The following is a 20,473-nucleotide window of genomic DNA, read 5'->3' as shown; positions in this document are numbered from 1 at the left end:
TGTTTTCTATCACTCGGTTTCTCTCTTTGTAAACGGCCTCCAGTAATACTGTTTTCTATCACTCGGTTTCTCTCTTTGTAACCAGCCTCCAGTAATACTGTTTTCTATCACTCGGTTTCTCTCTTTGTAACCAGCCTCCAGTAATACTGTTTTCTATCACTCGGTTTCTCTCTTTGTAACCAGCCTCCAGTAATACTGTTTTCTATCACTCGGTTTCTCTCTTTGTAACCAGCCTCCAGTAATACTGTTTTCTATCACTCGGTTTCTCTCTTTGTAACCAGCCTCCAGTAATACTGTTTTCTATCACTCGGTTTCTCTCTTTGTAACCAGCCTCCAGTAATACTGTTTTCTATCACTCGGTTTCTCTTTTTTAAACAGCCTCCAGTAATACTATTTTCTATCACAGTTTCCATTCCCTCTCACAGTTTTGTAGTCACCCTCATCTATTCCTTAGTTTGTTTCCCCTCGTGCTCTCCTCAAACAAATAGCTTCTTTCCTCCTTTCTCACCATCTCTCCATATTCATCTTTGGGGTGATGTTTTTTCTCTCCCCCTCTTTACCCTGTCTCTTAAAGTGATGCTACGAATTGCAATTCGCAAAATATGTGAATACTTTTTAAGTACTTAAGATCCCGGGCTGCATCTTTAACTCTCTCTCGGCCTGTCCCTTTCCCCCATTCCTCCCCTCTTTGTTCTCTTTCCCTTGGTTCCCTGGTTGTGCTGCAAGGTGGTTCATACACAGCCTGCCCCTCTGTGACCACTCTCTATTGTAGGTGAGGTGAGGAGCTAGTCTGAGTGCCAGAGTGCCACATTCTCTATTCCTGGAGGATCCCACACCTCAGTCAGATCACCTCCCACTGTCAATTGTTTTCCCCCTGTGCTCTGTCTGTCCTTAATCGATTCCTGAGCCAGGGAATGAGAGGGGGAGGGAGGGAGATGGGAGTGCAGAGAGACTGAGCCACTACTAAGGATGAATATGGAGAAAAGAAAGAAGGGAGGGAGGTAAATAGAAAGAGAGAACAGCTGCCCAAGATGAATGAGGAGAGGGCAACGAGCAGACACAAAGCAAATAGAAAAAGGGGAGAGTATTTAGAGAGAGAGCGTGCACACAGAGGAGGAGAGGGAAAAGACAGTGCTGTGTTTCCATTCCCCTCTGGGTAGATGCAGTTAAAACAAACGGGTCAACAGTAAAGCAACACTGACCTACAAACTGCCTTTTGTTAGGGAGAGCTCCCTTTGTAGCGCCAATGTCCCAATTAGCTTCTGTTAGAACACAACAGATTTTAACGACCTGCTCTGGGGATAAATGAATGTGTTAAACTGAATGACTGCATGGGGTAATACAGTGTACTGAGGTTAGAGAATAAACCAATAGTTGGTTTGTTTACCCTTTGTAAATGCCACTTTCATTAACCTTTTTATGGCCCTTTTAGTTTTGGTTGAAATCTAATTTTATTTGTCACATGCACTGAATCAAATCAAATCAAATCAAATTTATTTATATAGCCCTTCGTACATCAGCTGATATCTCAAAGTGCTGTACAGAAACCCAGCCTAAAACCCCAAACAGCAAGCAATGCAGGTGTAGAAGCACGGTGGCTAGGAAAAACTCCCTAGAAAGGCCAAAACCTAGGAAGAAACCTAGAGAGGAACCAGGCTATGTGGGGTGGCCAGTCCTCTTCTGGCTGTGCCGGGTGGAGATTATAACAGAACATGGCCAAGATGTTCAAATGTTCATAAATGACCAGCATGGTCGAATAATAATAAGGCAGAACAGTTGAAACTGGAGCAGCAGCACAGTCAGGTGGAAGTTGAAACTGGAGCAGCAGCATGGCCAGGTGGACTGGGGACAGCATGGAGTCATCATGTCAGGTAGTCCTGGGGCATGGTCCTAGGGCTCAGGTCAGTTGAAACTGGAACAACCTTACAACTGAATACAACCTTACAGTGAAATGCGTACTTACAAGCCCTTAACCAACAATGCAGTTCTAGGAAAAAATATTTACTGAATAAACTAAAGTAATAAAAAGTAACACAATAGATAAGTAATAACGAGGTTATGTACAGGGGGTACCGGCACACAGTCAATATGCGGCGGTAGAGGATAGAGTGACTATGCATAGATAATAACCGAGTAGAAGCAGTGTAAAAAAATAAAAGGGCAGGTGAATGTAAATAGTCAGGGTAGCCATTTGATTAATTGTTCAGGAGTCTTATGGCTTAGGGGTAGAAGCTGTTAAGAAGCTTTTGGACCTAGACTTGGCGCTCTGGTACCATTTGCCGTGCGGTAGCAGAGAGAACAGTCTATGACTTGGGTGACTGGAGTCTTTGAAGATTTTTTGGGCCTTTCTCTGACACCGCCTGGTATAGAGGTCCTGGATGGCAGGAACCTTGGCCCCAGTGATGTACTGGGCCATACGCACTACCCTCTGTAGTGCCTTGCGCTCGGATGCAGAACAATTGCCATACCAGGCAGTGATGCAACTGGTCAGGATGCTCTCAATGGTGCAGCTGTGGAACTTTTTGAGGATCTGGGGACAATGTCAAATCTTTTCAGTCTCCTGAATAGGCGTTGATGTGCCCTCTTCACGACTGTCTTGGTGTGTTTAGACTAGTAGTCGACCGATTAATCGGAATGGCCGATTAATTAGGGCTGATTTCAAGTTTTTATAAAAATCGGTAATCAGTTTTTTTGGACTCCGATTTGCCAATTAAAAAAAAAAAAATGGTATTATTATATATTTTTTTACAATAAAATAGGGTAATATGCATATATTTAACTCTTATGGGGGTGCCCACGTTGATTGTTGTAAAGTTATGGGCTGCCATGATTTGTTTTCCGTGTCAGGAGAATAATTTATGAGGCACACCTAACATACTGCATATTAATAACGTAGATTGCTTTGTTTCATACAGAGAGTCAATGTTGCAGCTGAAACGGCAGTGTTTCCCCTAAAAGTTTCCTTTTCAATGTGTTCCTACCGGTGCCAAAATGACTCACAGCCTACTTCGACAAACGGGTGATGATTTAACAAGCGCATTTGCGAAAAAAAAAAAACACTGTCGTTGCACCAATGTACCTAACCATAAACATCAATGCCTTTCTTTAAAATCAATACACAAGTATATATTTTTTAACCTGCATATTTAGTTAATATTGCCTGCTAACATGAATTTCTTATAACTAGGGAAAATGTGTCATTTCTCTTGCGTTCCGTGCAAGCAGTCAGGGTATATGCAGCAGTTTAGGCCGCCTGGCTCATTGCGAACTGTGTGAAGTCCATTTATTGCTAACAAAGGCCGTAGTTAATTTACCAGAATTGTAGATAATTATGACATAACATTGAAGGTTGTACAATGTTACAGCAATATTTAGACTTAGGGATGCTATCCGTTAGATATAATACAGAACGGTTCCGTATTTCACTGAAAGAATAAACGTTTTGTTTTCGAAATGATAGTTTCCGGATTCGACCATTTTAATGACCAAAGGCTCGTAATTCTGTGTGTTATAATTAAGTCTATGATTTGATAGAGCAGTCTGACTGAGCGATGGTAGGCACCAGCAGGCTCATAAGCATTCATTCAAACAGCACTTTCGTGTGTTTTGCCAGCAGCTCTGCTGTTTGACTTCAAGCCCATCAACTCCCGAGATTAGGCTGGTGTAACGATGTGAAATGGCTAGCTAGTTAGCAGGGTGCGCGCTAATAGCGTTTCAAACGTCACTCGCTCTAAGACTTGGAGTAGTTGTTCCCCTTGCTCTGCATGGGTAACGCTGCTTCGAGGGTGGCTGTTGTCGATGTGTTCCTGGTTCGAGCCCAGGTAGGAGTGAGGAGAGGGACGGAAGCTATACTGTTACACTGGCAATACTAAAGTACCTATAAGAACATCCAATAGTCAAAGGTATATGAAATACAAATGGTATAGAGAGAAATAGTCCTATAAATACTATATTAACTACAACCTAAAACCTCTTACCTTGGAATATTGAAGTCTCATGTTAAAAGGAACCACCAGCTTTCATATATTCTCATGTTCTGAGCAAGGAACTTAAACGTTAGCTTTTTTACATGGCACATATTGTACTTTTACTTTCTTCTCCAACACATTGTTTTTGCATTATTTAAACCAAATTGAACATGTTTCATTATTTATTTGAGGCTAAATTGATTTTTATTGATTTATTATAGTAAGTTAAAATAAGTGTTCATTCAGTATTGTTGTAATTGTCATTATTACAAAAAAATACAAATCAATTGTCAGATTAATCGATATCGCCTTTTTTTGTCCTCCAATAATCGGTATCGGCGTTGAAAAATCATAATCGGTCGACCTCTAGTTTGGACCATGAAAGTTTGTTGGTGAGGGAGAGGTTGTTGTCCTGGCACCACTGCCAGGTCTCTGACCTCCTCCCTATATGCTGACTCATCATTGGAACTTGAAGGGCGATTGTGTCTAATCGAAAGCTATGTCAATGTGTGTCTTGTTGTAAAATGTGTTTATTTGCTTCTCGGAGTGGAAAGCAAACAAAGGAACCCCTCTGTGTCTTTGTCTGTATGTCGCTGCTGTACAGAATAGGCGGGTGGTCGCGTGCCTCACGTGTATCCCTCAGTCTATTCCCATGTCTCTGGTCTACACCCTCCCCTGCTAATCATCTTATTACATAATGCTGCTAGGCTGAATCTGTCCTGTTCTATAACATTTATATTCCTCCCCCCTTCCTCTCTTTCCCTTTTTCATTCTAAACCCAAGTGAACCCCCTATGGGTGACCCGTGTATGACTTTTGCTCAGGGAACATTTTGTACCAATCGAATAACAAAGGAATGCAAATTAGCCTGGCTTTTTTCCCTCCTGTCCCTCTGTGTCTGATAGAAAGGAGGAGGGCTCAGCACATACTATTGGCTGAGCCCACAAACCACAGTTTCTTCAGGCCCACCCATATCTCCTCCTCTTGGCACAGACTGCTCCCGACTGATTGGGCAGATACACGTGGGTTTACACAACAGCCCTGCCCCCTCTGAGTTGGGCCAGCCCCCTTACAGCAGGACTGAAGTTTAGTTCCTCACCCAGCCTCAGTTGAAAATGCCATATGTGTAGAAGTAAACAAAGAACTCAGAGACATAGCCTAGTTAGAAACTTTGAGTCAGCCTAGAGTTTAATTTAGTCCAACTGTTGTGCTCTCCACGTTCTATTTATACAAATGTTGTCTCGGTAGGACTGAAGTATTTTTTTAACAGAGTTCTGTGGGTGTTGACATTCCTGAACAGATGGTGCAGTTTTGGCAGAACTAGCAGACAACTGGCTAACGGGCCTGCTCTTCCCACTTCACCCTTCCAGGCAGCCGCAGACCACCGGACAGACCCCCATGGTGTCCCCCCGGGCAGAGACCACCCCCATCCCTGTGCCCACCCAGGTGCGGAACTACCAGCGCATCAAGCAGAACCTCTCCAACAGCCCCACCACCACGCTTTACAGCTCCCCCAGGTAAGAGACACTGTCTGGGGAAAAGGGCATCGGTACTGTTTGCCGTACGGTAGCAGAGAGAAGAGTCAATGGCTTGGGTGGCTTTAGGGCCTTCCTCTGACACTGCCTGGTATAGAGGTCCTGGATGGCAAGGAGCTGGGCCTCAGTGATGTACTGGTCCATACGCACTATACTCTGTAGAGCCTTGCAGTTGAATACCTAGTATTTGCCATACCAAGTGGTGATGCAGCCAGTCAAGATGCTCTCAATGGTGCAGCTGTATAGCGTTTTGAGGTGCCCCTGTCCTGGGTGGTTCTCGAAGTACAACTGTCATGATTAAGACATTTTTTGTCTTGTGGGTGCATACAGTTCTCACACCTGGCTGATCAGAGACTAGTCTTTCATGTTGTTGGATTTTTAATGACTAACCTTTGGGTGGGAAGGAAAATTCACCTATAACTGTCAGTTATTGCATCAGGTAAAGTTTCACAAAGTTTCATCAGTTTAGTCAGTGGATATTACTTGTTATATTGTGGTGTGATGGGGGGGGGGGATCAAGACAGAAAGGGAGGGAATAGGAGGAGGTTTTGAATCTCCTTTAGAGGCAAATTAGTTTTATTGTTGTGCTTCTATTGACTGTTGTCAGATGAGATAAGAACATTGCCACAGGGATTAGTATAGTGTTTCTGTGGTGCTTTTCCAAGCAGCCAGGGTTTTATGTTAATGTAGGCTCTACTATTATTGTGTTTCCGTCAGGACTGTGACACGAAAGACTTGTGGCAAGCAGAATCAACAACATCTGCATCATCAAATCTGTTGCTTTGCGAGAAGGTGTTAACGTTCAAAGTTGGCCATTATTATATAAATTCAAGCTGAAAAGTACCCAGGGCCTTGCCTTGGCTACAAGTTAGAGCAAGTCCACCTCAGCCCAATTAGGCATGGGTGCTGGCCCGCATAGAAGGAAACAGAAAAGTCTGAGTCTTTTGGGTAAAACACTGGGGTAAATCCACATTGGGAATGCGGTACTGGAGTAGCCTAGCTCCACAGTGAACCCTCTGCTCCCTTACCCCCTACCTACCCTCACCACAGGGCCCCAAAGCCTGGGCAGTGGGTAAATCAAATCAAATTTATTTGTCACATACACATGGTTAGCAGACGTTAATGCGAGTGTAGTGAAATGCTTGTGCTTCGAGTTCCGACAATGCAGTAATAACCAACGAGTAATCTAACCTAACAATTTCACAACTACTATATACACACAAGTGTAAAGGGATGAAGAATATGTACATAAAAATATATGAATGAGTGATAGTACAGAACGGCATAGGCGAGATGCAGTAGATGGTATCGAGTACAGTATATACATATGAGATGAGTAATGTAGGGTATGTAAACATTATATTAAGTGGCATTGTGTAAAGTGGCTAGTGATATTTTTTTTTTTTACATACATTTCTACATTATTAAAGTGGCTGGAGTTGAGTCAGTATGTTGGCAGCAGCCACTCAATGTTAGTGGTGGCTGTTTAACAGTCTGATGGCCTTGAGATAGAAGCTGTTTTTCAGTCTCTCGGTCCCTGCTTTGATGCACCTGTACTGACCTCGCCTTCTGGATGATAGCTGGGTGAACTGGCATTGGCTCGGGTGGTTGTTGTCCTTGATGATCTTTATGGCCTTCCTGTGACATCGGGTGGTGTAGGTGTAGGGCAGGACTACCTGGAGGGCAGGTAGTTTGCCCCCGGTGATGCGTTGTGCAGACCTCACTATCCTCTGGAGAGCCTTACGGTTGTGGGGAGAGCAGTTGCCGTACCAGGCGGTGATACAGCCCGACAGGATGCTCTCGATTGTGCATTTGTAAAAGTTTGTGAGTGCTTTTGGTGACAAGCCAAATTTTTTCAGCCTCCTGAGGTTGAAGAGGCACTGCTGCGCCTTCTTCACCACGCTGTCTGTGTGGGTGGACCATTTCAGTTTGTCCGTGATGTGTACGCAGAGGAACTTAAAACTTACTACCCTCTCCATTACTTTCCCGTCGATGTGGATAGGGGGGTGCTCCCTCTGCTGTTTCCTGAAGTCCACGATCATCTCCTTTGTTTTTTTGACGTTGAGTGAAAGTTTATTTTCCTGACACCACACTCGGAGGGCCCTCACCTCCTCCCTGTAGGCCGTCTCGTCATTGTTGGTAATCAAGCCTACCACTGTAGTGTCGTCCGCAAACTTGATGATTGAGTTGGAGGCGTGCATGGCCACGCAGTTGTGGGTGAACAGGGAGTACAGGAGGGGGCTCAGAACGCACCCTTGTGTGTCCCCAGTGTTGAGGATCAGCGGGGTGGAGATGTTGTTACCTACCCTCACCACCTTGGGGCGGCCCGTCAGGAAGTCCAGTACCCAGTTGCACAGGGCGGGACGAGACCCAGGCTCTCGAGCTTGATGACGAGATTGGAGGGTACTATGGTGTTAAATGGGGGGGGGGTATATATGCGGCTGTGATTATACTCGAAGAGAATTCTCTTGGTAGATATTGCGGTCGACATTTGATTGTGAGGAATTCTAAGTCAGGTGAACAGAAGGACTTGAGTTCCTGTATATTGTTATGATCACACCACGTCTCGTTAATCATAAGGCATACCCCCCCGCCCCTCTTCTTACCAGAAAGATGCTTGTTTCTGTCGGCGCGATGGGTGAAGAAACCAGGTGGCTGTACCGACTCCGATAGCGTGTCTCGAGTGAGCCATGTTTCCGTGAAGCAAAGAATGTTAGTTACTTATGTCTCTCTGGAATGCTGCCCTTGCTCGTATTTCATCAACCTTGTTCTCAAGAGACTGGACATTGGCGAGTAGTATGCTCGGGAGCGGTGCGCGATGTGCCTGTCTCCGGAGCCTGACTAGAAGACTGCTTCGTCTGCCCCTTTTACGGCGTCGTTGTTTTGGTTCGCCGGCTGGGATCCGATCCATTGTCCCGGGTGGTGGGCAAAACAGAGGATCCGCTTCAGAAAGTCGTATTCCTGGTCGTAATGATGGTGAGTTGACGTTGCTCTTATATCCAATAGTTCCTCCTGACTGTACGTAATAAAACCTAAGATTACATGGGGTACCAATGTACAAAATAACATGTAAAAAAAAGAAATACTGCATAGTTTCCTTGGAACGCGAAGCGAGGCGGCCATCCCTGTCGGCGCCGGAAGTAATTTAGTCAGAGTACGGAGTAGCCAGCCTCCCCCGACTGCGCCCCCTTTTCCCTTGGCCCTGGGTCTTACTCTGTGTCCTCCAAGGAGGATTAAGCTCTCTGTCATAGACCGACTACCCTGTCGTTGACCGTGTCTGGCTAGTTAACGAGTTAGCGTTTAGTGACCGTTCTTTATGTTCAAGAAGAGATGAATGCAGAGAGCTAGTACAGCAGGCTTGCAGACAGACACTGCAGACATCTCAGGGGAAGACTGGCTTCCATATGTGTCCGCCTGCTGCCTACTCTTTTCTCTGTCAGACATATCTTTTTTTTTAACTCCAGAAAACTGTAGAGAGGAAGTGAGGCAGAAAGAGAGAGAGTGGAAGAGTACTCGCTGTCAGCACAACAGTTGCTCAACCAATGTTCCGACATGCTTGTTTTTTCGCGAGTGTAGGCTAACAGCCGTGTATGAAGTGCTTGCAGCGTGACAGGGTGGTCTTGGCAGCAATCTGACGGTCGCTGAATAACTCCGGAAGTTGAAATTAGGACCAAGTGAAAAAAGGCAACTGTTACACTGAGCTGAGGGAATAGAATCTGGCTAAGCTCATTGCCAAAGTTCATGTTTTCACATGTTTTAGAAAGGTTATTCAAGTGTTATTTGATGACAACATGAAGGATAGTGGTTGGAAACTAGAGCATCGCTGTAACTAAAAAGGGGGTTCATGAACTGTAGGTGTTGGTTCTGGTGGACTAACAATGAATGTTATGTTTTTGTTATGTATGTATTGTGTATTTGTGATATCTAAACCTCCATTGTGTGTGCTTGTGGTCTATGCAGGTCTGGTACAGTGAGGCGGTCCAACACCAGTCCCATGGGTTTCCCTAAGGTTGGCTCTGGGTCCGCCAGCTCTGCAGACTGCAGCCCTCAGATGACAGGCAGACGTCTCTCTATAGGCAGCTCCCGCCCATACTCGCCCTCACCTCTGGGTAAGAACATGCCCCAACTTGTCCTCATATCTCATATCATTCAACACGCCTGGCATCAAAATAATTTTACATTGAAACCTTCTGTTGACATCTAATACAACACTGCATGAATATGTCTGTGTGTGTTTCTCTTCAAGTGGGCACAATCCCAGAGCAGCTGGGTCACTGTTGTTGTGGACACACTAAGGGCCACGAGTCCCGCAGCCGCAGCTCCTCAGGAGGTGAGTTCAGTAGACAGACAGACCGATAGAACAAGGCTGGGTTTCCCAAAGATCTTCATTCCATTTAAACTAAATGGACAAAATGTGATCTTAGTGCTCTTGTGAAACCCAGCCTAGGATGACTTTTAAAGAGCGACAGACAAGGGCAGCTACAGAAGTGTTTACATGTTCTTCTCTCTCTCCCCTCCCCTGAGGTGGATGTTTATGATTGACAAAAGCCATGAGTCAGGTTTTATTTGAAATAACAGGTATTCCATTAACACTCTGGAAGGGAGGTTGTGTGTATGGGAGTTGGAGCCTTTCAACCACCCGTCCACGCAGATTTCAGAAGTGTGTCACGGGGCCAGTATCCATGGCAACCACAGTGTCATAGAAAGGACTTGCCTTGAGCAAAACAGTGCAGATACAGTTAGTACTTTGTCTCCTTTGGAAAACCTGGAGATTAACAACCCAGACCTGATGACCTGCAAAAGAAACCAACCCAGACCCAGACCTGATGACCTGCTAAAGAAGAAACAAACCAGAACTGATGACCTGCTAAAGAAGAAACAAACCAGAACTGATGACCTGCTAAAGACGAAACCAACCAGACCTGATGACCTGCTAAAGAAGAAACAAACCAGAACTGATGACCTGCTAAAGACGAAACCAACCAGACCTGATGACCTGCTAAAGAAGAAACAAACCAGACCTGATGACCTGCTAAAGAAACCAACCCAGACCTGATGACCTGCTAAAGAAAGCCAACCCAGACCCAGACCTGATGACCTGCTAAAGACGAAACCAACCTGACCTGATGACCTGCTAAAGAAACCAACCCAGACCTGATGACCTGCTAAAGAAGAAACAAACCAGACCTGATGACCTGCTAAAGACGAAACCAACCAGACCTGATGACCTGCTAAAGAAGAAACAACCCAGACCTGATGACCTGCTAAAGAAGAATGAAACCAGACCTGATGACCTGCTAAAGAAGAAACAACCCAGACCGGATGACCTGCTGAAGAAGAAACAAACCAGACCTGATGACCTGCTAAAGAAGAAACAAATACAGACTTGATGACCTGCTAAAGAAGAAACAAACCAGACCTGATGACCTGCTAAAGAAGAAACAAATACAGACTTGATGACCTGCTAAAGAAGAAACAAACCAGACCTGATGACCTGCTAAAGAAGAAACAAATACAGACTTGATGACCTGTTAAATAAGAAACAAATACAGACTTGATGACCTGCTAAAGAAGAAACTAGAAGGGGTCGTTTTGAACTTCTCAGCAGCAATACTCTGAATTAACAAGAGGCTTATAAAAACATTAACCTAGTGGCCCTTCACTGCTGCTATTTTTGACTTGGTTTACAGTGGAAAAATACAAACTTCAAAACTGTAGAGCCATCTAGTGGTGAATTGTACATCTTCTCTAGATTAGTATGGGCCAACTCCACTGACAATATACTAGCACTAATGTAACTGATGAAACTTTAAACTTTTACATTAAGTGATAAATGACTTTGAATGACTAAATGACTATGAATGACTGTGTGTCTCCTTTAGGTTCTCCAGTCCCGTCGTCCCAGTTACTGGGGGCTCGCCTTCAGAGTGCCCCCACCCTGACCGAGGTCTACCAGACCAGACAGAAACTCCATAAGCAGCTGTCAGACCCCATCCAGCCCTCCACTTCCAACTACCCCCCCAGCCACTCCCCTCATCTGGGTCGCCCTGGCAATCTGGGCACCTCCCCCACCAAACACCTGGGCTCCTCTCCCCGCTCCTCTGATTGGCTGACAAAGTCACCGCTGCCCACCATCATTGGCTCTCCCACCAAGGTCGGTTAAGTTGATAACCATTTTGGCATATTTTAATCATAAGCCCAATTCTGTTTTGCTACGGTCCTACTTACCACAACCTTGGAGTGAGTATTCCCAGTAACTGTTGACCTCGATGTCCCTGTTCAGCCCATCTCGGCCCCATTCAAGATCCCTAAGACGCAGGCGTCCTGCAACCTGATGGCCCTGGCAGACAGTCCCACAACCACTAAGACCCTGGTGGACGCACGGGACATCTGTGCACACCACTGCACCCCCTATCCCAGTGGGCGCCAGTCTGCCCCTGAGGCCAGTAGGACCACCTTTGGCAGGTAATGTGAGCACTATGGTCTTTCTCTTTCTGTGTGGTTAATATATACTACATGACCAAATGTATGTGGACACCTGCTCATTGAACATCTCATTTCAAAATCATGGGCGTTAATATGGAGTTGCTCCCCCCTTTGCTGCTATAACATCCTACCCTCTTCTGAGAAGGCTTTACACTAGATGTTGGAATTAGAGGTTGACCGAGTATGATTTTTCAACGGCAATACCGATTATTGGAGGACCAAAATAAGCCGATATTTATTAAATCGAAGATTTTTATTTATATATATATATTTATATATATATATTTGTAATAATGACAATTACAAAAATACTGAATGAACAATGAAAATAAAATAATACATAATACAATAATACATACATAAAATCTATTTAGTCTCAAATAAAAAATGAAACATGCTCAATTTGGTTTAAATAATGCAAAAACACAGTGTTGGAGAAGAAATAAAAGTGCAATATGTGCCATGTAAAAAAGCTAATGTTTAAGTTTCTTGCTCAGAACATATGAAAGCTGGTGGTTCAATATTCCCAGTTCTTCAATATTCCCAGTTCAGAAGTTTTAGGTTGTAGTTATTATAGGAATTATGACGCGGCGACTATTTTTCTCAATACCATTTGTATTTCATATACCTTTGACTATTGGATGTTCTAATAGGCACTTTATTATTGCCAGCCTAATCTCAGGAGTTGATAGGTTTGAAGTCATAAACAGTGTGTGAATCAAGCATTGCTAAGAGCTGCTGGCAAACGCAGTAAAGTTTGAATGAATGCTTACGAGCCTGCTACCGCCTACCACCGCTCCGTCAGACTGCTCTATCAAATCATAGACTTAATTATAATATAATAAAGACAGAAATACGAGCCTTTGGTCATTAATATGGTCATATCCGGAAACTATCATTTCGAAAACAAAACGTTTATTCTTTGAAATACGTGAAATACGGAACCGTTCCGCATTTTATCAAACGGGTGGCAACCCTAAGTCTAAATACTTCTGTTACAATGCACAACCTTCAATGTTATGTCATAATTATGTACAATTCTGGCAAATTAATTCACAACAATCTAGGCGGCCCAAACTGTTGCATATACCCTGACTCTGCGTGCAATGAATGCAAGCGAAGTGACACAATTTCTCTAGTTAATATTGCCTACTTCTGTGTATTGATTTTAAGAAAGGCATTGATGTTTATGGTTAGGTACAGTCGTGCAATGATTGTGCTTTTTTCGCGAATGCGCTTTTGTTAAATCATCCCCCGTTTGGCGAAGTAGGCTGTGATTCGATGATAAATTAACAGGCACCGCATTGATTTTATGCAACGCAGGACAAGCTAGTTAACCTAGTAATATCATCAACCATGTGTAGTTAACTAGTGATTATGTGAAGAAATATTGTTTTTTATAAGATAAGTTTAACGCCAGCTAGCAGCTTACCTTGGCTCCTTGCTGCACTCGCGTAACAGGTGGGCAGCCTGCCACGCAGGCATCCAAAAATTCCGATTACCGATTTGTTATGAAATCGGTTAATCGACCGATTAATCGGTCAACCTCTAGTTGGAATATTGCTGTGGGGACTTGCTTCCATTCAGCCACAAGCATTAGTGAGGTCGGCACTGAGATTGGGCGATTAGGCCTGGCTCGCAGTCGGCATTCCAATTCATCCCAAAGGTGTTCGATGGGGTTGAGGTCAGGGCTCTGTGCAGGCCAGTCAAGTTCTTCCACACCGATCTTGACAAACCATTTCTGTATGGACCTCGCTTTGTGCACGAGGCCATTGTCATGCTGAAACAGGAAAGGGCCTTCCCCAAGCTGTTGCCACAAAGTTGGAAGCACAGAATTGTCTAGAATGTCATTGTATGCTGTAGCGTTAAGATTTCCCTTCACTGGAACTAAGGGGCCTAGGCCGAACCATGAAAAACAGCCCCAGATCATTATTAGTCCATCCGACTGCCAGTTGGTGAAGCGTGATTCATCACTCCAGAGAACGCGTTTCCACTGATCCAGAGGCCAATGACAGCGAGCTTTACACCACTACAGCCAACTGTTGGCATTGTGCATGGTGATCTTAGGCTTGTGTGCAGCTGCTTGGCCATGGAAACCCATTTCATGAAGCTCCCAACAAACAGTTATTATGCTGACGTTGCTTCCAGAGGCAGTTTGGAACTCTGTAGTGAGTGTTGCAACCGAGGATAGACCATTTTTACGAGCTTCAGCACTCGGCGGTGCCATTCTGTGAGCTTGTGTGGCCTACCACTTCGCAGCTGAGCCTTGTTGCGCCCAGACATTTCCACTTCACAATAACATCACTTACAGTTGAACGGGGAGCTCTAGCAGGGCAGAAATTTGACAAACTGACTTGTTGGAAAGGTGGCATCCTATGACAGTGAGAAAGTCACTGAGCTCTTCAGTAAGGCCATTCTACGACCAATGTTTGGCTATGGAGATTGCATGGCTGTGTGCTCGATTTTATAGACCTTTCAGCAACGGGTGTGGCCGAAATAGCCAAATACACTAATTTGAAGCGGTGTCCACACACTTTTGTATATATAGTGTATCTCTTGCTCATCTCAATGTGTTCTGCATGTATTTCTCTCCCCAGGTCTGTCAGTACTGGCCGTCTGTCTGAACAGCCAATCAGAATCACTCTAGGGGGACAGCCCTACCAGGGAAGCACGGACAGCCTCAACACAGAGCGGCCCATGGATACAGGTAAATAAACACACACTGACACACACACACTGTCCTAGTTTGTCCTCACCGGTATAATTAATGGAACAGATGTTTGTACCGTTAATTAGAAAACAGCTGGAGACAGAAAATGGGTTGTGAAATTAGAGAGTTTAGTAAGAAATAACCTAGCTAGTAAACTGACCTGTACAACAATGGTTTCGTAGATGACACTTGTCATTGTCCCCAAGAACAACACAAATACAAAGACTCACCAGTCTTTCTGCTTCATGGCTTCTCGCCCTGCATGAACTGCTTGGATTGGCTGCTCTGACAGGCACTTCCTGTGAGAGCTTGATTGGCTTAGTGTGAATGACCCCCCCTCCCTCCCTAGCCCCGGCAGGACCGTTTGGGCTGGCTCAGCTTCAGGGCGGGGCGGCGAGTCCCCGGACCGTTCTCTTCACCGTGGGCTCGCCCCCCAACAGCAGCACCCCCCCTACCTGCAGCCACCTGGGCACCCGGCCGCGCACCACCTCAGGTGAGACCGCTCACTGCGTCAGCGGCTAACTACTAGGCTAACCTGCTAGGCTAACCATTTGCTAAACCCCACTTCCCAAAGCTACACCCTCCTAGCTAACCTTCTAACGCTATTACTATGACCACTCACTGTTGCCTACCTGGAGTGAAGCGCTAACTCAGGGGTAGTGGTTCCAATGCCAGTCCCCTGAGGTACATAACTGCAATTAGTGGGCAATCTCTCTCCCTCTCCTTGTGCTGTCCATCTTAGTGGGTACTATCAATAATCGTCTGTCTCAGTGAACTGAACATTGTTCTGGGGAAGGAAAAAAAAATTGTATTTTAAAATCTGAAATTCTCTAGAATTCAAATTCAACCAATGAAAAGAGCAATCAAATTATGCCAAAGTGATCTACATAATGACTCACATGAACAATAAAGTTATATCCCTCTCGCCTTCTCTCGCTCTCAGTGGGCTCCAACAGTTCGGCAGGCTCCCTGTGCTCCACCAGTGGGCGAGTGTATGTGGGATCTCCTCCAGGCATGGCAATTGGGACCCCTCCCCAAGGGGGGGCAGAGGCAGGTCCCAGCAGCCTACGCTATGTCCCCTACGGTACCTCTCCCCCCAGCCTGGATGGATTCATCACCTTCGAGGCCCCAGAGCTGCCTGAGGAGACACTCATGGAGGTGAGAGGGGACCTTCTCTGTGTGTGTGTGTAATTTCTATTTGCACACGTCTTTCTGTAATATCTGACCTGTATCATGTGTTTGTGACTACAGCGAGAGCACACAGACACTCTGATGCACCTACGGATGATGCTGTCCTTCACTGACTGTGTCCTGGATATCGCAGCGGTGCGAGCAGGAGGAGCAGACCTGGGTATATCGGCTGCCTCCCTCTACCCCCCTCAGGAGAGTGTTGTAGTGGACCAGATCAGCCAGCTCAGCAAGGAGTGGGGGTAAGGCAGAGACCAAATATGCGGGGAGGGTCATTTTAACTGAATGTATTTTGGTTTTAGTTCGGACCCAAACTGGTTGCATTTCGTCATAGTGATGCACAAAAAATAATGTTGTTTCATCACAATTTTTAAAAATGTTGTGAAAGGAAAGGATGTTATTATTATTTTTTAGAAAGAAAGGAAAGCCATGGAAAGAAATAAGATGTATAGGTTAGTAATATGTGCTGTACTGCCCTCTACAGGCAGGTGGAGCAGCTGGTGCTGTACATGAAGGCTGCCCAGCTCCTAGCCTCCTCCCTCCACCTGGCCAAGGCCCAGATTAAATCAGCCAAGCTCAACCCCTCCAGCGCAGTCAAGCAGGGTAAGACAGAAGTCCCCAAACCAGTAACAGTGCCATCACACTATAGTATTTATGGAAGAAAAAAACATTTTAAAAAACGGCATACTAACTTAAAATATCAATAGTATCCAGATGCATGTATAATACTATATCATTATTTATCATTATCATATCATTATTTTAGTTTATTTTGAGCATAACTAGCTTTCTCTCCCCCTCCCTCCCCTTCCTCAGTGGTGAAGAGTCTGAACGAGCGTTACAAGAGCTGCATCTCCCTGTGTCGGCGGCTCACAGACAAGCTGAACCACTTCTTCTCCGACAAGCAGCGCTTTGTAGATGAGATCAACAGCGTAACCGCAGAGAAACTCATCTATAACCACGCTGTGGAAACGGTGCAGTCTGCAGCTCTGGATGAGATGTTTCAGCAGACGGAGGACATAGCCTACCGCTACAACAAGGCTGCCATGCTGCTAGATGGCCTCTCCAAGATCCTCCAGGACCCTGCAGACATTGAAAATGTGGCCAAGTGTAAGTATCCACCCACCGACCTCAACTATAGATTGGATACCAGTCTGTTTCTGCCACACCATTGATATGTCATGTATGGCCAAAGGCACAAATCCATCTGACAACCAGGCTAGACTCCCCCAATAGGCTCTGTCAGAGACCAGACTAGCTTATCACATTGTAGTGTATCAGAGACTCTGATGTAGTGGACATGGATATTAATATGGATAGTCAAGTGTGTTAACTAGAGTCTGTTGAGAACAATCCCTTTGACCTCTTATCATAATGGTAACCGGCACTAACAGGCTTGCTTCAACCACTTAGTCTATCTCTGAGCTGCATTCAGATGAGGCTTCAATCAGATTAGGTTTAGAGTGCACTATGGTGCTTTGACAGAGTGTGTGGCATGGCAGCCAAGGCATTGTGACATTGAACAGCCGCTCCAGTGACTGTGATCTGACTGTGTTTGTGTCTCCTCAACAGACAAGGCCAGTGTGGACCGGAGAATCTCTGCCCTCTGCTACTGCACCGTCACACTTTACGAGTAGCAGACCACACACACACACACACACACATACACACACACACACACACACACATCAGGGGCAGCTGTGACCTCCCTGCCCTCCTCCTCTGCCCAGACGGACCACTCTCTACCCTAACCGTAGAACCTTGAGAACAAGCACAGAACCCCAATGTTCACTCACGTAGCAGTCCAAGCACCTTTCAGATTCTTTATCTTTTTCTGAGTTTAAGCAAACAGCAACACGACAGATGGTATTAAACCTTCTTGGGCATCGCAGACTGACCGCTGAAGTGCACGAGAGATGATGCACACATTCACTACCAAAGATGATCCAATGATCCTGTAACTGAGACATTCACAGGACATGAACAAGACACAGGCATCTTCTCGCATGCTGTCTGTCAACCGACTCCTTGAAGAGAGTGGGATGAGGACACACACCACCAGATCAAACAAACTACCCAGCTTTTTGTTTCTGACTTGCAGGATTTTAAAATTATTTTGTACCAGAAGAAAGAGATTGACATGAGGACAATGACAACAGAGACTTATACACCGATGAAAAAGACAACTTTTTAATGCAAATCACAGTTGTTATTATAATAATGTAAAGTTTTTACTCTGTGTTATTAATGCTGTTGTGATTATTTATTGGTTTGGGATAGAAGAAGGATGATGTCATGCCGTCTGACATCGTCTTTAGTATTGAAGTGGATGGAAGGAGTATATGAGATTAGTCAACTTAAAGGCAGGCAGTCTGGCCAACACTGTAACAAATACACACACACTCAAACGCCCAAACACACACTTTACAATACAAGAATACACACACGCACCGTTGTTACACACATGGAAAGAATCCTGAAGAGCAAAGGAATCTGTAGATTTGTAATTAGAACTTTTTGTTCATTTGTTAGCTGAAGCACTTTATTGTGAAAAGTGGGGGGACACTTTAGGTAAGAGAAGTGTGAAGGCTGCGAGCTGTAGCTCAAGTGGGTTAAAGGGATGGGGGGGGGGTCTCACCCTTCTCAGCCTGCAACACCACTCGCCCTGCCACAGCTCTCCCTCATTGCTGGGCAACATGCTCGCATGCTCTCTGAATAAGTGTTGCCGTGGAAATGGGGTGAGGGGTCGTATGAAACATCCAGTCTCTACACATCTCCACACCACTGGTGGGCTTTTAGAATACTATGGTAAGAAGAAGCCTGTGGGTGACAGGATCAGACTAAAATTGATGTTTTCTTTGCCTCTGGAACTTTTAGCAGTGACCAGCATAGGCATTTGGGGAGGAGGGGTTCCTGATTAGTTAACCAAGGGGGCACCCCCCTCTCCAGGGTGAATCAAGACAAAACAGTCAAATTACTTGAGTAGTTACTTTACGTTTAATTTTCGCTAAATAATACAGAAACAAGCTTTTTTATGTTCATACATGAATAACTGTAGCTAATTTCCTTGTAAATTGATGTTTGCAGAAGTGTAAAAAATGTGCATGTGATTTTGTTATTTTGTTTTCTTAAGTGTGTGTGAGAGCACAGTGAGAGAGTGAGGGGGTCAGTGAGCAAGACAACGCCATTGGATGCCCAGCCTCTCAAAGAGCACAAACATTTTTATGTACGTAGAGATTTGATATGCCCTTTTACCCAGGCCTGCCACGGGTTCAGTCAACCTACCTCCATTGGAGGTCCCTGGCACAGAGGAGGGTGCCAACCACACGGCAGCTGCTCAGAACATCTTCACACAACTTCCTCTTTATACTAGGACTGTTCATATACTATACTGGATATGGGAATTCTGTGTGGAGAGATCAAATCTACGGTGTATTGGAAGTAAAGAAAGGCCGTGCCTAGCAACCATTCAAGTCTGCTCTCTCCCCAAGCATCTGCTGTGTTCGCAATACAATAGTGTTAGTGAGTCTGCACACGTCAGGTATGCAAAAGGCCAGTGATCCTAGAAAGTCCATTACAGAAGAAGAGCTGCCTCATAAGCCTGTTTGAAAAGTGGGCAGACTCCTTTGATTTTCTATTGTACATGTGTGAATAGTGTGTAATGCATAAACTTGCAACTGGTGGCCACTAGTTTTTTTTAACGATGTACTGTTCTTTTTTTATAGATATATCCAAGTTTTTGTGATTTATTTTGGTTTTGTTGTTCTTGTGCCCTCTCTTCCCTGCTGGTGAGCACTCCGCACCACAAAAAGCCTTTTCTGCACACTGAGTTGAGGGAGAAATAAATTAAAAACTATAGTCTGTCTGAATTGACCTAATACATGCATCTATTTATAGCGCTGTGGTTTTAGGCCACACTCCCTCTCTAGCAGTAGTTTATGAAGAATGGAGTACTAACGATGGACTGTTTTAGAGACAAACCATTGGTACTAAGCACATGTTATATCCCGTAGACTGAATGTATTTACCCTCCCTGTCATTTGCACCTGAAGCTGAATATATACCCCCCCAAACCGACCATGAAAATGCAACTGAATTTCCACACACCTATTTTTCAATGAAAAATTGTAATGTTTTACTTGATATGTGGGCATCTTTCTTTATGGAACTCTACAAATGCAGCCTTTGTTAATTAAAAAGAAAAGTTGGAACCTCATGCATGGTCTGTCTCACTTCATGGAAAATACTAATATAACATTTGTAGGTCCATTTGAGCCAATGAGAAGTCATTTTGACTTGAACATTCAATAGATTGAGCCAAAATCCTTATTTTTTTGCACAACATCAATATACAGCTTCGAAGAATGTTTCAAACCATCATGTCAATTTCATGGACCATCAGTCCCCAGTTCTGGTGGCGGTTACATTTCTCCAGCCCCATGCCTCAGCTGGAGAAACTGTTTATCATCTGTAACAAGCATCCCCATCCAGACAGATTCTGATAACATAATTAGCTACACAAGGGGCTCATTCTCTGAATATCACCTAATAAATTAACAGGATTCCAAAATCACACGGTTCCCTGGA

General features: G+C 44.7%; 1 protein-coding gene across 2 annotated transcripts in view; it reads left to right on the top strand.

Annotated features, from left to right (window-relative positions):
* The window catches only part of LOC112267200 (serine/threonine-protein kinase ULK2), a 59,747-nt gene extending 39,645 nt beyond the window's left edge, over positions 1-20,102 (top strand). Inside the window, exons 15-26 of one of the 2 annotated variants that reach the window (XM_024445408.2) lie at positions 5,338-5,484; positions 9,463-9,611; positions 9,749-9,832; positions 11,385-11,656; positions 11,786-11,967; positions 14,586-14,695; positions 15,048-15,191; positions 15,642-15,856; positions 15,950-16,128; positions 16,371-16,489; positions 16,703-16,996; positions 17,459-20,102. In XM_024445408.2, the coding sequence (XP_024301176.1) occupies positions 5,338-5,484; positions 9,463-9,611; positions 9,749-9,832; positions 11,385-11,656; positions 11,786-11,967; positions 14,586-14,695; positions 15,048-15,191; positions 15,642-15,856; positions 15,950-16,128; positions 16,371-16,489; positions 16,703-16,996; positions 17,459-17,523 (1,960 nt within the window). In that variant the 3' untranslated portion in view covers positions 17,524-20,102. The remainder of the gene's footprint in view (positions 1-5,337; positions 5,485-9,462; positions 9,612-9,748; positions 9,833-11,384; positions 11,657-11,785; positions 11,968-14,585; positions 14,696-15,047; positions 15,192-15,641; positions 15,857-15,949; positions 16,129-16,370; positions 16,490-16,702; positions 16,997-17,458) is intronic. The other variant, XM_024445409.2, reaches the window with a different exon arrangement.
* Positions 20,103-20,473: the final 371 nt, after the last annotated feature.

The sequence above is a fragment of the Oncorhynchus tshawytscha genome, linkage group LG14 (genome assembly GCF_018296145.1).
Source record: "Oncorhynchus tshawytscha isolate Ot180627B linkage group LG14, Otsh_v2.0, whole genome shotgun sequence".
Lineage (NCBI taxonomy): Eukaryota > Metazoa > Chordata > Actinopteri > Salmoniformes > Salmonidae > Oncorhynchus > Oncorhynchus tshawytscha.
The sequence above is the reverse complement of the archived record's forward strand: the minus strand, read 5'-3'. Positions and strand labels throughout refer to the sequence as shown.